We start from the raw sequence: 13,773 nt of genomic DNA on the forward strand, positions 1-13,773 counted from the left end.
AGACACTTAACATACCTGCTATTGTGACATCTACCAATAAAACATGATGTTTTGTCTTTAAATGTAAAATTGAAAATGGACCCAGGTTGACATTTTTGTCAGCTTCATAGCATTTGCACACACCCACAAACACACCCTACCTGGTCTTGGTGCAGCAGTCCTTGGTGCATGATGTTATAGAAGTGTGTGAGAAAGTCTGTGTTTGGGGAAACATCTTGCCGTCTCTTCATGATCCTGCAGATCAGCTTGTAGGCATGAAGCTTCCCCTGCTTGTAACGCTCTGTCAGCATGGTGGCCTGGATGAAAACACACACGCACACGTGCACGTGCGCACACACACATATATGTACATGAGCACAAGCAAATAAAGTAAGAGCTACAAGTAAAACAATAGTCTTTTTTCTGCTTATTCTCATGCTTAACTAGAATAAACAATTTAATGAATATAAGAGGTACTACAGCTAGACCTACCTTAAAGAGCCAGGGGGTGAGGATTCTCAGGGGTGGGATCAGAACAGGTGGAGGGGGAGATGACTGGTTGTCCAGGGAAATGCCCAAATTATCTCTTATCTGAAAAGAAAAGTGTCACTTTTACACACACAAAAACCCACCATCTTTATACAAAGTGTTGTCTCACAGTTATGTAGTACTTGTGTGTGACAGTACACACCTTGGCCAGGTTTTGCCACAGTTCACACAGATAATCGAAGACTTGAGCATGGATCTCTGGGTCTTTGATGCTATTGACATCCCCCAGGATACCCAGCATCCTCCGCCACATTACCGTGGCAACATCTGCGTGCCATCCAGTTAGAGAGCCACCCGCCATCACACTGCAGTCCTCGCTGGGGAACTCACTGGTTTCTAGAATCAATCAATGGATCAATCAATAACTGCTGCCTTCCATCAGCGAAGGCCTTAGCAGAAGGAAGTACTGTACATGTTTGAGTGTGCGCGAGTATTACCCAGGTCATCGGGAGTCTGCAGGACGGAGTTGTGGAGCTTCTGGTCCAGCTGTAGGTGTGTGTGCGAGTGGGAGTGTGTGTGATCAGTGTGCTCTGCTGTCAGTGTGGCAGGGGAGGGCGTCTGGGAACGAGAGCCCCCAAGGGAATGCATGGGAGATGCACTCTCAGAACCTGGACAACGACATATGAAGCACACATGACAAGGAGGAAAAAAAGACAGTCAGATATTTCAGGCATTTTAAGATAAACTACTAAGCTCCTAGTTAAAGTAACATTATGTAGCTGATCTGTGTAAGGTCACGTGTAATCACATGCTAGAAAGAGATTTCCAAGTCTAGCCACCAAGTTACATTTCTCGACGATGATATGTGAGATACGCATCACACCTGCAAGGAGGTTGATGAAGAAGAAAAACAGTAAACACTAGCATGTACCATATGTCATATTTAGGTTGTTGTCTTGAGTACACATGAATATTACCCTATTTAGATCTGCTGAAATAATACAGTGGCTAGACAGATCGTTTCTATTATTAACGTACCAGTAACAGTGACAGTGTGGCTGAGGCTGCTGGTCTCTGAGTCGAGGTGAAGTGTTGTCAAACTGGCTACTTCATGTTCTTCACAGGCCACGCCCCCTCCCAGGCTGTCCTGGTCCAGCGAGCTGCCTCGACCTCCTCCACCAGATCCAGCTCCTCCTCCACATGCTTCTGAGCTGAAAGTAAAATCTACGAAAAAAAAATTTGACCAGGATACATTTATCAGAGTTTGTGTATTTGCAAGGTTTCCAAGTCAAGGGAAATCATGGATACACAGGTCTTCATTTGTCACCTACTCTTCCCCTTATATATCTTATTTAGAGTTAGTTAAAGTTACAACAATGAAAACACGGAAAAAAAAACATTCATTTGAAAAAGAGGTGCCTTGGTCCAACAGCTTTCATACTTCATCACAAAAGAGTTTAACTTATTTGACTATTACGTAAACTTATGAACCCTCTTTCTGTCCTCGTGTATCACGTATAATCTACTGATATCCCACAACAAGGGTTTACAACGATCAATCAACTATCATCATTGCTTTTCATTTTGAGAAGGTAAAACATGGATGTCAAACTCAAATTATGGTAGTCTTTAAATAACAGAGTGTCAAAAATTCTGTAGCAAAGTTAGTACATATTAGGGAAAAAACTTCTGGTGTTTTGTTCCTTACTTTCAAACTTGCAGGTGGAGTACTGAAAGGCATTAAAGGAGTCTGACTGGCTGTCTGAGCTGATTACATCAGAACCGCTGGCACTCGCAGGTGACGTCCATTCAGAGGGAACCCCCGGATCATCAATAGGACGGAGATCATCTGAAGGTCGGGATCCAGCAGGACTCTGACCTGCCTCCAGGAGCTCCGGCAGGTCCCTGGGAACCTCCAGACTTCCCGGGCTGCTACCACGGCGGCCCTGTGCAGGGAGAGGAAATCAGTTTGGACTCCTCTGTTTTTTGACACTGAAACTCAAATCTTTAATCATTGTTCTACTCACAGCTGTTCCTTTGGCCCGCAGCCTCTCCTGGATAAACTCATCCATGAGGTCAGAGAAGTTTGGGTTGGAGGTTCCTATGTCACTGGACACTGGACGAGCCTTCTGGACCACCTCCTCTTTGTTGACTAGAGGCAAATATATGATGATAGTCAAAGACAGAGAATACAACACACTCTCTCACAGACAGACACACACCACACACACAGAGAGGTGAAATGTTAACAAATATATGGAAAAAGAAATGAAGAAACATACTGTGGTAGACAGTGACAGATCCATACCAGCTCAAAGACACGAAACAACTGACAACTTTTTGGTTGGATAATTACATAATCAACAAAGTCCATTTACGTATATTATTTGCCTCTGGTCTATTAGGGCTATGGATTTGTTTTTAATTTAGCCTGTTCACTTCCTTTCTGAATTACTGCTGATGACAGTTAACTGTTCAGATATTGTATGAAAATGTCACAATATGCTCACAAACTTCTGGAGCTTCTGTCCCTGAATTGTATTGAAAAGAGCAGTCCTGATGTGTATGAACTGTAAACCCTGGAGTTAGCAAAAGACCGGTTGTTAAAAACAAGCCACAACACAGCAGGCAAACCCACCAGAAAAGCAATGCAGGAGTTAATACACACCATGCACAGAGAGAGCGACAGAGCGTATCACCTTGTTAGGTCCAAACTAACAGCATATCAAATGCCTACATTAGTGGTTATGGTTACTATGAGTTATGCTGCTGTTAGCATGGTAGCAATGACACCAGTCGGTGTGAGTTTGTTATAGAGTAGAGAACATCCTTTAATCCCAATTCAAATGAGAATTAATATGCTGCCTACAGTATCAACCAACTAATCTTTAATTGCTGAACCTGTGGCTGATAGAGTGGACAGAGCCTGGTTACATCCACAGTCCAATACCAGGACTTTCTTCAAATAAGCTCAGCTGCTCAACACCAAATGAAAAGCTTTACTTTGCTGCCACCTAGCGGATGAAAATTTCACCTTGCTGCACATCTTTCCTTCAAGGCTTTAGACTGGAAATATTGACCACTTACCACAGAGCAAGACAGGCTGTGTTCAAACTGCAATGACCTGCATATGCGTTCTTAAATCACTAAGGAGGGACATTGTCCATCCCAGATATGGTAAGACGTGCAACAAAGTTGAAACTTTTCACACCTCAGAGGTCAGAATTTTTAGCTGCTTATTGAAAGAATCAAAAGCATCTCACTGCTGTGACCATACTGAAGTTGGCAGCAAAACAACAGCCCCAAATTGTTGTGGTTCAGGTTCACTTAGCTGACTGTTCTCAGGCATTAAGCTTTAACATTACTATGTATCCCCACTTACAATTAGTAGGTTATTCAATTAACTGGATGTTAAAATACCATGAAAATAGCTCTATTTATAGGTGGACTATAATGGTTATTTGCCATGACATCACCAGCAACAAGAGGAATGACACTTGTACAAAGTGCAATATGTTGAACTGACAAATAAGATCCTGAACAATCAATAATCAACTTGTTGTTCAAATTAACAATCAATAAAAGTTCAATAAATTAATACAAGTACATACACAATGTACCTCACCCTGCACTACAACATGAAAGGGTCGATGTTCTTGTTGATGTAAATAGCAGCACTACAGAAATGCTAAGCTGTGACGTTAGCTGACATAAACAGTTATGTCACACAGCCTTTGCCCTCTGACACAGCTTCATGGACTTGACAACTTGTTTCTATACAGACCTGTGAAGTGGGTATTCCCATGTTCTGTAGTGCTCAGCCCGACAGGTTGAGCCCATTTCTGTGTGAGTAACGCTTTCCTCCTGTAAAGTTACGTGTTTAACCATAATTCCTTCCTACCAAATAACTAGCTCCTGCTGAGGAATGAGCGACTAGTATTCTTATTAGAGAGAAAATCCAAAACGGGATCAGACCAGAAAGGACTACACCACAGCAGCAGAGCAGATCAGACAACTGACAGACGACTCTTGCGAAACTACTAAAAACTACTGAAAGCTGACGTCTTTTGAAAACAGGACTTTTTGTAGCCTACTGGTGACACTGACGCAGCTCAGTTCAGGGTAGAGACCCTCATGCTTGATAACAGTTCACAGCTATTGTGAGGATGCAAATACAGTATTAGGGAGTGCAGTACGGCTCAAAACCCCCTATCGCTCAAGCAGCTGCACTATGAGGAAAAAGAAAAGGACATAAGCTTCAATGTCAATTCACTTGTCATTGAAGACCTGAATGAGGAATGCGTACATGGCTTCCTTTCATGGGGTTAGCCCCCATGTGGTTGTGCATGCTCATTCTAATTGGCTGAGCATAGACATGCAACGTTTTAGTGCTATGATCTCTGAATTTGTGTGGTTAAGCTCCACTTGTGTTCATAGAACAAGGATTATGCATAACCATCAGCAATCATAGAGTGTAAGTAGTTGAACACACAGCCAGACAGACAACCTGACAATCAGTGCACATAATATCTGGTTTTAGTCTGCATGGAGTACCAGATGATTGGGGGTTGACTAGATTCACTGTAATTGTAAATAAAAAGTTGCTGTCAATATTGCTGATTCACACAAGAATGTTATTTCAAAAACAAACTACCATGACAAAATAATTCTGGCCTCTACTGCATGTGGCAAACTCCACACATCTGGCACAAAAGTAGACAAACCAAATAAACATAAAATTGATTGGTGGCTCAAGTTGGCAAGCAACAAACCTAAATAAAGTAAGAAAAGGAAAAAATGTGGCTGTGCAACAGTATTTCCACATCAAGACATATTCAGTTGCTGAGTCATTGTGTTTGTATCAAACACATGATTCTCAAGACAAAATCATTTCAACCCAGTTGCCCGAGAATTAGAATGAATAGAAAAAGGGTATTTGTACTGCTGATTCAAATGGGCACTTAACCAATCATCATATCCGGGCAGTGTCCAAGGCAAATAACCATTCAAGATTGTCGATTTCAAAGTGCATACCTTTTCTTATCCATTCAAATTCTATGCGTACACCACTATTGCAAGACGGCCATTCTCACATATGGTCCTATGCTGCACTCTAGTGGTCTGAACATGAACTACAGCAATATGTTTACATATAAATGTAATTACTAGTATTTGCTCTTCTAAAATAATCAACATGATTGATTTAGGATCATGGGGCTGTCTGTCATATCTACATATTTAAATCTAAATGTAACTAAGCTCTGAAGGAAAATGTCACAAAACATTTAGGGGCTTTCTGTGAGGTTTTATGCATAACCAAGCCTGCTTTCTTTTTGGTGCTTTTATCTTTTCTACAGACAGCTGTGTTTTTCTGTGGACTGTTGTTTCCTCCTGTGCAGCTGAAGAGGGGCCGGAGTCCAGGGAGGAGGCGAAGGAGGCACGAGGAGGCCGCATGCAACATCGAGGAGAGGGATGAGGAGAAGGTGGAGAAGAAGGGGAGGGAGGAGAGGAGGTTAAAATCCCAAAGCCATTAGAAAAAAAGAGGACAGGAAAATGAGGGAGGGGGCTTCCTAGGTAGAGGAACAGGTGGGAAGGCATGGGGGAGTCCTTGACAGGAGGCAGGCTGGAGGAGGGGCTACGTTCAAGAGGAAACACATCAACAGGGACTTTGAATTTCAGTCCAGCAGCAAGATGATGAGTGTCAGCCAAAAAATATCATTCCATCATAACAAACCAGTTAAAAACAGCCAAAAAGGAAAAGAGAGTTGTTGGTGTTTGTGTGATGGTGCGTATTTGTCTTTCCAAAGTTGCTGCTGTATCTGTTGTGTCCTTTGTGAGCGCTTCGTTCGTTGCGATCCTCACCTGGCGTAGTCGTCTTTCGTCCAAAGTAGCCCAGGACGTGGGAGTACAGGTCTCTTAGCGATGCGTCACCCATGGCAGCTCGGCCCTGCCGCTGTGGCGACGAGCCCTGGGATGACCCCTGACCTCGGGGCCGAGGCTTTGAGGACAGCGCGTGAACCACACTCTTATAGACGCCACCGAGGAGAGCCCCTTGGTGGTGTCGAGAGGCAGTGCTGCCGGGCTCTTGGGAGCGTGAGCGGGACGCTCGAGATCGCAAGGCGGAACGTCCCAAACGGCCACGTACCCCTGACGACACGCCAGAGACACCTGAACTGCTTGATGACACCTCTGAGTGAGCCTCAGAGCCCAGGCTGGATCCCACAAAGGATCCGGGATGTTGCTTGTCCTTGTCCCCTCCAGTCCCAGCCCTGCTTTCCAGGCCTCCTTGAATTGCGGCGTTCCCCGCCCCACTATTATCCGCAACAGTCCCAGTGGCAAATTTCTCATACGCCCCTGCTCTATGGCTAATTCCAGCTACAGAGCCAAACTTACCTGCACCCCCTGCTCCCAGCTTCGCACCTGACCCTGCCCCAGCTCCGGCCCCAGGCCTCTCCCCGGCTGAGTGACTGTGTGTGTGGAAGTGACTGAGGCGGCGCAGCCTGGCTTTCCAGTGGGCCTCTTTACTCTCAAGGGGGTTGTGGAACTGGACTGACTCAGTTGAGGGCCGGAAGCTGACGTGAACACCCCCAGAATGGTGCCTCTTGGTGCTAATACGGGACATCTTGGCCTTAGTTGTGTCAGAAGTTTGGGGAATCTGATGTGATTCAGAGCTTGATTCTACTGTGTTAGTGTCTTGTCTAATGATACTGGACCTCTCCTTTGCTGCTGTGTCTTTATCATCCTGTTTCCCCTCTCCTATGTCTCTCCACACATCACATTTACCTACTGCCCCTCCTGTGTTTCCTCCTCCCTTTTTCTCCCCAGTGTGTCTTTCTAAGCTAGCACTCCCTCTAGCATTGGGTGATGGCCACTGGCACTGCAACTCCAGGCACTCATAAATGCTCCGCTGCTCTCCCTCATTGTCCTCTGCTGAATCCACACTGCTATGTCTCACAGATTTACTTACCTGGCTGTCCTCTTTACAAGTCTGTGTGTCCTCTCTCACCACCTGTCTTGCCTCTACTGTCTGTCCTGTGGATTCCATTTTTGTTCTAGGTACCCCTGTTTGCACAGGTACAGGTATAGTTACAACACTGTTTTCTAGTACATGACCAGGACCATCTTTTTCTCCTGCCTCCTCCTTCTTCTCACCTCCTTTGTGAGTTAGGTAGTCCCTAATGGAAGAGAATAAATCATCCTCCTCTCCCCCAGCCCACATTTCACCCTCTTCTACATCGATTTCCTTTTCAGATGAACAGGCGAAGGCAGAATCCCAGTCGCTTACCCAATCAGAACTAGAACCTTGGCATCGAGAGCCAGTCTGGTGCCAGAACTGGTCACTGACACTACCATCATCTTGTCCCTCTGAGGACGAGACAGCAACACCATTAGAGAAGGTAAAAGGGGTGGGAGAGGGGGAGGCGGGGGGTTGTGGGAGTGGTTGAGCTGCGTGGCTGTTGGCTGCGTGTAAAGAAGAAGTTGTGGAGTGGTGGTGGTGGGTATTTGGGATTGAAGTGGGATCCCTCTGGGGGTCTTCACCTTTGACCCGCTCAGCGATGAAAGGCTCCATGATGTCAGAGGCACTGCTGCTCCTGGCGAGGGAGGAAGGGGCTGGGCCATCCAGGTCACAAGTCCCCGCCTGGAAGACCTCGGAACAGGAGGTGGGAGGTGCCTCGTCGCTCTGGGAGGAGTGCCGCATCCGAGATGTGCGGGATGTCAGCGTGATTGGTGGGTCCTCAAGGTCTGGTAATTGGGGGGAGATTAGGGGTGGGAAGTGAGGTTAGTGGAGGGGTAAATGGGAATAGATATATGTAAACAGACATGGACAGACATATGTACACTTCTAAATGTAAAAGACTCAGAAAGATACTGAAACTGAAATGACTCGGTGATGTATTATTTAATCAATTATTTGTGTGTAAAGAAGTGAGTGAGGAAACGATCTAATCTACGATCTTTCTATGGACCCATGGTTAATTATCAAGCCGGGAGGTGTATCTTCAAACCATGTTGTTTGTCTGTTGTTAAGCCTTAGTATAAAAAGCAGAAACGAATAAACTCCTGGATTGTAATTGATGGACTCACAACTTTGAGAGCCTTCCTTTTTTATTTCAAGTTAAAATCAGTATCTGTCTGTGTAGGCGCCACATTGCAGATAGAGCTAAGAAATCAGAGCAGCAGTCACAGTGACTGAGACAGTTTGTTTAAGTTGCAACTTCATCAAGGTCAACTGACAAACACTTTCACCCAAGAAGACATCTATAAGAAAACAAAAATAAAAACCACCCATCTTCAATGTCTGTTTTAACAATATTCACAACTTTCAGGAGCGAGGTCACTCTAATAGCAACTTACTTGTGGTTACCTAAAGACAGATAATGCTACGCAGGCAAAGCCATTGCACAAAGGGCATACACTCGCTCCTTGTTGATAGATGTTAAGCTCAAGCACATCTATTGTAGTTTTATTTGTAGTATTTTCCACTTGTCATGTTCATTTGGCAGTTTTCAATTTGATCGAATGTCAAATAGTAAAGAAATGAAAAATTTCATTGAGCTGTAATCATCAATAAGAGACTACCACAAAAACACACGCACAAACCAAAAGTAAACACACAAATAAACAAGTAACACAAAAGTTAAGTAAAATCAATTAAGCAGAGGATATGATCAAGTAAAATCGTCACCATTGCCTCCAGAAAAGATGGGAAGGAGTCATATCAAATGCCATCCCAAGAATAAATGGCATCAAATGAAATACCACATGACATCGGTGATGTGTAGGGCATAGAAACAAAGGAAAAATCAACGCTTGTAATAGGTAGAAAACACTCCAGCAGAAGTGAAGACATGACAGAGGGACATGCACATGAGCAGGCAGGCACCTAAGTAAAAGATGCAGGTTAAAAGACAGGCAAGCAGACAGGAAAACAGGCAGGTGGAGTTTCATTCAGACATCTGAACAACAGAAAAAGACACATAAGTTGTCTTCATCTACCTGTAAAAAATGTTCAATATACAAAATATCCGTATACAATATACAATATATCTGCATATTCTTTGGTATCAGCTTGGTCATACTTTCTCTCACTGGGCAAAATTCAAATGTACCAACTAATGTTGAGACATAGACAATAACCATGATAACTTTGTGAGGCTGTGGAGGATGTAAGTTGGGGACAGTATTGAGACAATATCTGGAACCTGGAAAAATAAACTCTTCACTAAATTTGGTCCATTTTCAAAATGACAAAAATGACCTACAATCTGCTTCGATCATCCATTTGTCACATGCAAAGTGTCAAGAGATGCTGACCAGATTATTGCACAGCTTCAGGAGAATGACGGATCGTCAATGTTTTTTCAGTTTTTCAAAATCACACTGATCACATCCATTACAGATCAAAAAGGGAAAGGCTGTATGATTCCTGATGGAGCACATGCAAACTGTTGCTTCAGTAATGACAAGTAGATGGGCAGAAACTCTGAGACAAGACAACAGGCATAAAGTTTCAGTCTCTGACAGACGTACAGACAAGTCTCCAGAGAGGCAGGCAGGCAGACAGGTAGTGCAAAGAGTGTGTACCTGCCAGCTGGTCGGCAAGGGGGGGTAGTAAAGGGTGGTGGTGGTGGTGGAGGAGGACAGGAAGAGGCGGAGCCAGAGCAGGAGCACTCTTAGCACTGCGGATAAAGGCTGAGGACAGCAGAGAGTCCCCCGTAGAACAGCTACGCAGGGCTGAAGAGTTGGGAAGAACAGATAGAAGAGACAGAATAAGGGGGAAGAGTGTGAGACAGAAAAGGAAAGCAAAGAAGTTAATGAAAGAAGGGAAGAAGTAAGGTGAAGAGTTGAGTGGAAAAAAGGTGGAGAGGATGGAAAAGTGAAAGGAATGAAAACAATGACATGCCAAAAGTAAGAATGAGAGAAAGAAATAGGTGAAAGAAATAAAAGAGAAATTATTAGTAGACACAAAGCATAGAAAGGAAGTTTGGGAAGAAAGACAAGAAATGAGTAAAAGGACAGGCAACAGGACAGTGAAGAAAAGAGGAAGGTTTAACAGCAGACATAGAGGGAAAGAGACAGGGAAGGTGGAGGAGTGAGACAGGGTTAGCACTGGAGGAAAGACGATGAGACAGTGAGAGACTGGTGGCAGCTCGCCACTCTGTACAGCTTAAATCTCCTCCGAAGACCACGACACACAAGAGCACTACATTTTTTAATGCTAGGTCAGACACACTGTTAACTCGCAGCCGAGCTTGACCGAGGCTATGATTTTTTTCCCCCCATAGATTCAGTTTAATACACGGCTGAAAGAATGCAACAAAAACAACAGCATACCTGCAAGAATGTCAGCATGAGTGGACTTATTTCTTTATAAGAGATATAGGGGAGTTAAAATGCTGTTTACAGACCCAGAGAAGCTCCAAATCTCAGCAATGGTCATTTTATTTAATAGTATTAAAAATATTAAGTGGACATTTTTAGACTTTCTAGGTCCAACAGTATTCTTTTCTTTTGGTTGCTTCTTAGAGTTCTCTATGGTATCAATAATAATTCCATAATTTTGTACTGCACTCTGTCAGGTTATACATGTATCAGCACTAACAACTGGAGCAGAACCTTATTTATTGAAACCCATAACAAACTCTAATGAAAAAAGGGATAAAATATACTAGCGAGGTCAATTTTAATTAAACACATTTGGCTGTGCATCTAGTTTGAAAGATCCTTGTTGATAAATCTTTTAAGCAATTTAAGAATATTAATGTGTGATCATAAATTAGCTTGGAGAGTGTATTGCTATTTCAACAGTTCTAAATATCTTATTGGCTCCTCATCCCAACTACATCTCCTACTTGTGTTTATCATAAGCTGTCTTCATCTTGCTATAAGCCCCTCCTGGTATTTCCGAACACTGTGCTGTTATGACCATTTCTTTCACACCAATGGCCACAGTCGAAGGCTTTGCATAAACAAGACTCGACCGAGGAAGAAAAATGACAGTGAGAATACACCAAAACTTCCTGTCAGACAGACGGGCAGGAGGGGTAAAGTGGACAAGACGTCAAGTCCAATAAAACTTGAGAAGAAAGAGAAGCTATCTGAAGCGTGCTGAGGAAAGACAGTGCACTGTTTTTTCTCCAGGGTTTGTTCCAGTTGGGTTTGTCTTCAAAGCTCACATATACACACACACACACTTTCTGGCCTGTAAACTTGTAATTCACGCAAGCGGGTGCACACACAAACACACACACACACACACACACACACACACACACACACACAGGAGGAGGACAGTCGTCTGAGAGGAGGGATACTGACCTACGGTCTTCTGGCGGACAATACTCCTGGCCTTTTCTATGCCTGGTGAGCCAGCGGTGGTGGCGCTTCGCTGCCTCATGGCTGCCGCCTGGCCTGGTTGGTCTCTGCTCCAGCCTTTAGAGAATGAACGATCCACAATCTGTCGCTGGCCCTCTGAACCTATTCCTGGTGTGGATGGATGGGTGGAACAGAGTGTCTTAATTAACATTTAATGGTCCTTACTTCAGGACACGTTACCTCTATCTTTGACTATGCACAGATATTACATGTTAAGAAAAGGTCAAATATACAGATGTGAAGCCCGTTATTTTTTCTTTTTATTTAGTCATTTGACTTTTAAATACACCCAGTTCTTTTTAGGTTCATTTCCTTTTGGCTAGATGTTATATTTCTGGATATTTTCATATTGCACATTTTGATATTGTCCAACTTATCATTTGTAGGAACTGCAGAAAGTGTAGGCTGGTGTGTCCTCACTGCATCTTTGACTTTCAGTACATTAGATCTTAAATATTAGTAGGCTTGGGATGACATGATGTCAAAAACAGCTGTCTGTATTTCAGATTCTCTGGTAGGAAGTTCTGCATGTTTCCATAAAGGGCTGGAAAGTTCTCTCGTGACTGACCAACCTTTTCCTTTATGTTTCTTCTGTTTTTGTTCACTGAGTTTGTCCAGGGGCAGCTCGTTCAGATCAACACTGTACAGGTTTCTGGCCAACACCTAAGACAGAAAGACGAACAGACTGCTTTAACATTTTGATGTTTATATTGCCATACTGAATAAGATTGCAGCGTGCTTAAGAAGGAGAGCTGACATTTCACGTGCTGTGGAAGAATGGAAATATATGTATGTTAGGTCTCAATGTAACATTAACAGCACAGGACATGAGAAAAGGTGAAAGTGAACACAGAGACAAAATTAACAGGCATGGAAACAGGAATGAAACTACTGTTTTCTTCGTTACAGTTCTCCTCTACTTCTCAAATGACCATTTCACCTGAGGATGTCATAGTCAGTTACTGAACCGAAAAGGTGACGCATTAATAACTAAATATTCATTTCTCAGTCAAGACGGTGAAATACTGAAATAAAATAATTTGTGTTAAAATAGTAAATGAATTCAATTCATTCATATCCATACGCAGTGTGGATATAATGCTTGGACGCTAACATGAATAAAATAACCTCCAGTACCTTGGTGAGGGTCTCCATGGTGAGTGACCACTCAGTGACCAGTTCATCCCAGCAGGTAAGAGAGGAGAGGACAGACAGGAGGTCGTCCCACAGTTCTCTGCTGATATAGACATTCAGGTTCCCCTTAATCCAGGCTACTATCAGCGTCTGTATAGAAGAGGGGAATGACATGATTATTTCACATGTTATAGTAACTTATATATAGTGGAAAATGTATTCCAACTCTCTGGGCACTATCACACTCGATTAAAGTATTCAGAAAATAACTTGTTCAATAATAAAATCAAATCATTGTCAGGGCAGGACTTCTTTTAACTGTGTTTACTAACGTTAGTATATTCTTAATAGAAGAGACGAAGGCAGCTGGATACATGAGAGCCCAAGACCAAGACCAAGACCACATTCAAGCAAACTACAACATTAGATGAGTACAACATCATCACAAATGTATTGCGCTTTTCCATACTTTACATTGATAACAAAGTACATCTTTGTTACATCTGTCTTTGTAGTCAACTATATGTTAAGGACTTAAGCCAGCATATGATTTTCCTGAACCCTCCTCCTCAACCATATCGCTGTTTTCCACGATGGCTTTTCCATCTCACTTACACATTAAACTGCAGAGGTGTCCACCAAAACACAGTAAGAGCACTGGTGACAGAACATAATCCCTGCGACACTCTCAAGGTGCCCCTAGCTGCCCTGCAACCAGTAGCCAGTGGTGGGTAGAGTATTAGAAACCTTTATTTAAGTAAAAGTAGAGTTACTCCCAAAAAAAAAAAACTGCAA

The 13,773-nt window shown here is 43.2% G+C and overlaps 1 protein-coding gene across 6 annotated transcripts in view; it reads right to left on the bottom strand.

Moving 5' to 3' along the window:
- ralgapa1 (Ral GTPase activating protein catalytic subunit alpha 1) overlaps positions 1-13,773 on the bottom strand; it is a 65,830-nt gene that overhangs the window by 41,213 nt on the left and 10,844 nt on the right. For 4 of the 6 annotated variants that reach the window (XM_041954602.1, XM_041954601.1, XM_041954604.1 and 1 more), the window contains exons 15-25: positions 12,982-13,128; positions 12,417-12,507; positions 11,788-11,952; positions 6,331-8,211; positions 2,496-2,620; positions 2,177-2,414; positions 1,507-1,692; positions 966-1,136; positions 671-864; positions 472-570; positions 141-296 (exon numbers count right to left, since the gene is read on the bottom strand). In XM_041954602.1, coding sequence (XP_041810536.1) covers positions 141-296; positions 472-570; positions 671-864; positions 966-1,136; positions 1,507-1,692; positions 2,177-2,414; positions 2,496-2,620; positions 6,331-8,211; positions 11,788-11,952; positions 12,417-12,507; positions 12,982-13,128 — 3,453 coding nt within the window. Of the gene's footprint in view, positions 1-140; positions 297-471; positions 571-670; positions 865-965; positions 1,137-1,506; positions 1,693-2,176; positions 2,415-2,495; positions 2,621-6,330; positions 8,212-10,053; positions 10,204-11,787; positions 11,953-12,416; positions 12,508-12,981; positions 13,129-13,773 lie in introns of all 6 variants that reach the window. The other 2 variants (XM_041954607.1, XM_041954606.1) reach the window with 2 other exon arrangements.

The sequence above is a fragment of the Chelmon rostratus genome, chromosome 15, assembly GCF_017976325.1.
Source record: "Chelmon rostratus isolate fCheRos1 chromosome 15, fCheRos1.pri, whole genome shotgun sequence".
NCBI classification, from domain to species: Eukaryota; Metazoa; Chordata; class Actinopteri; order Chaetodontiformes; family Chaetodontidae; genus Chelmon; species Chelmon rostratus.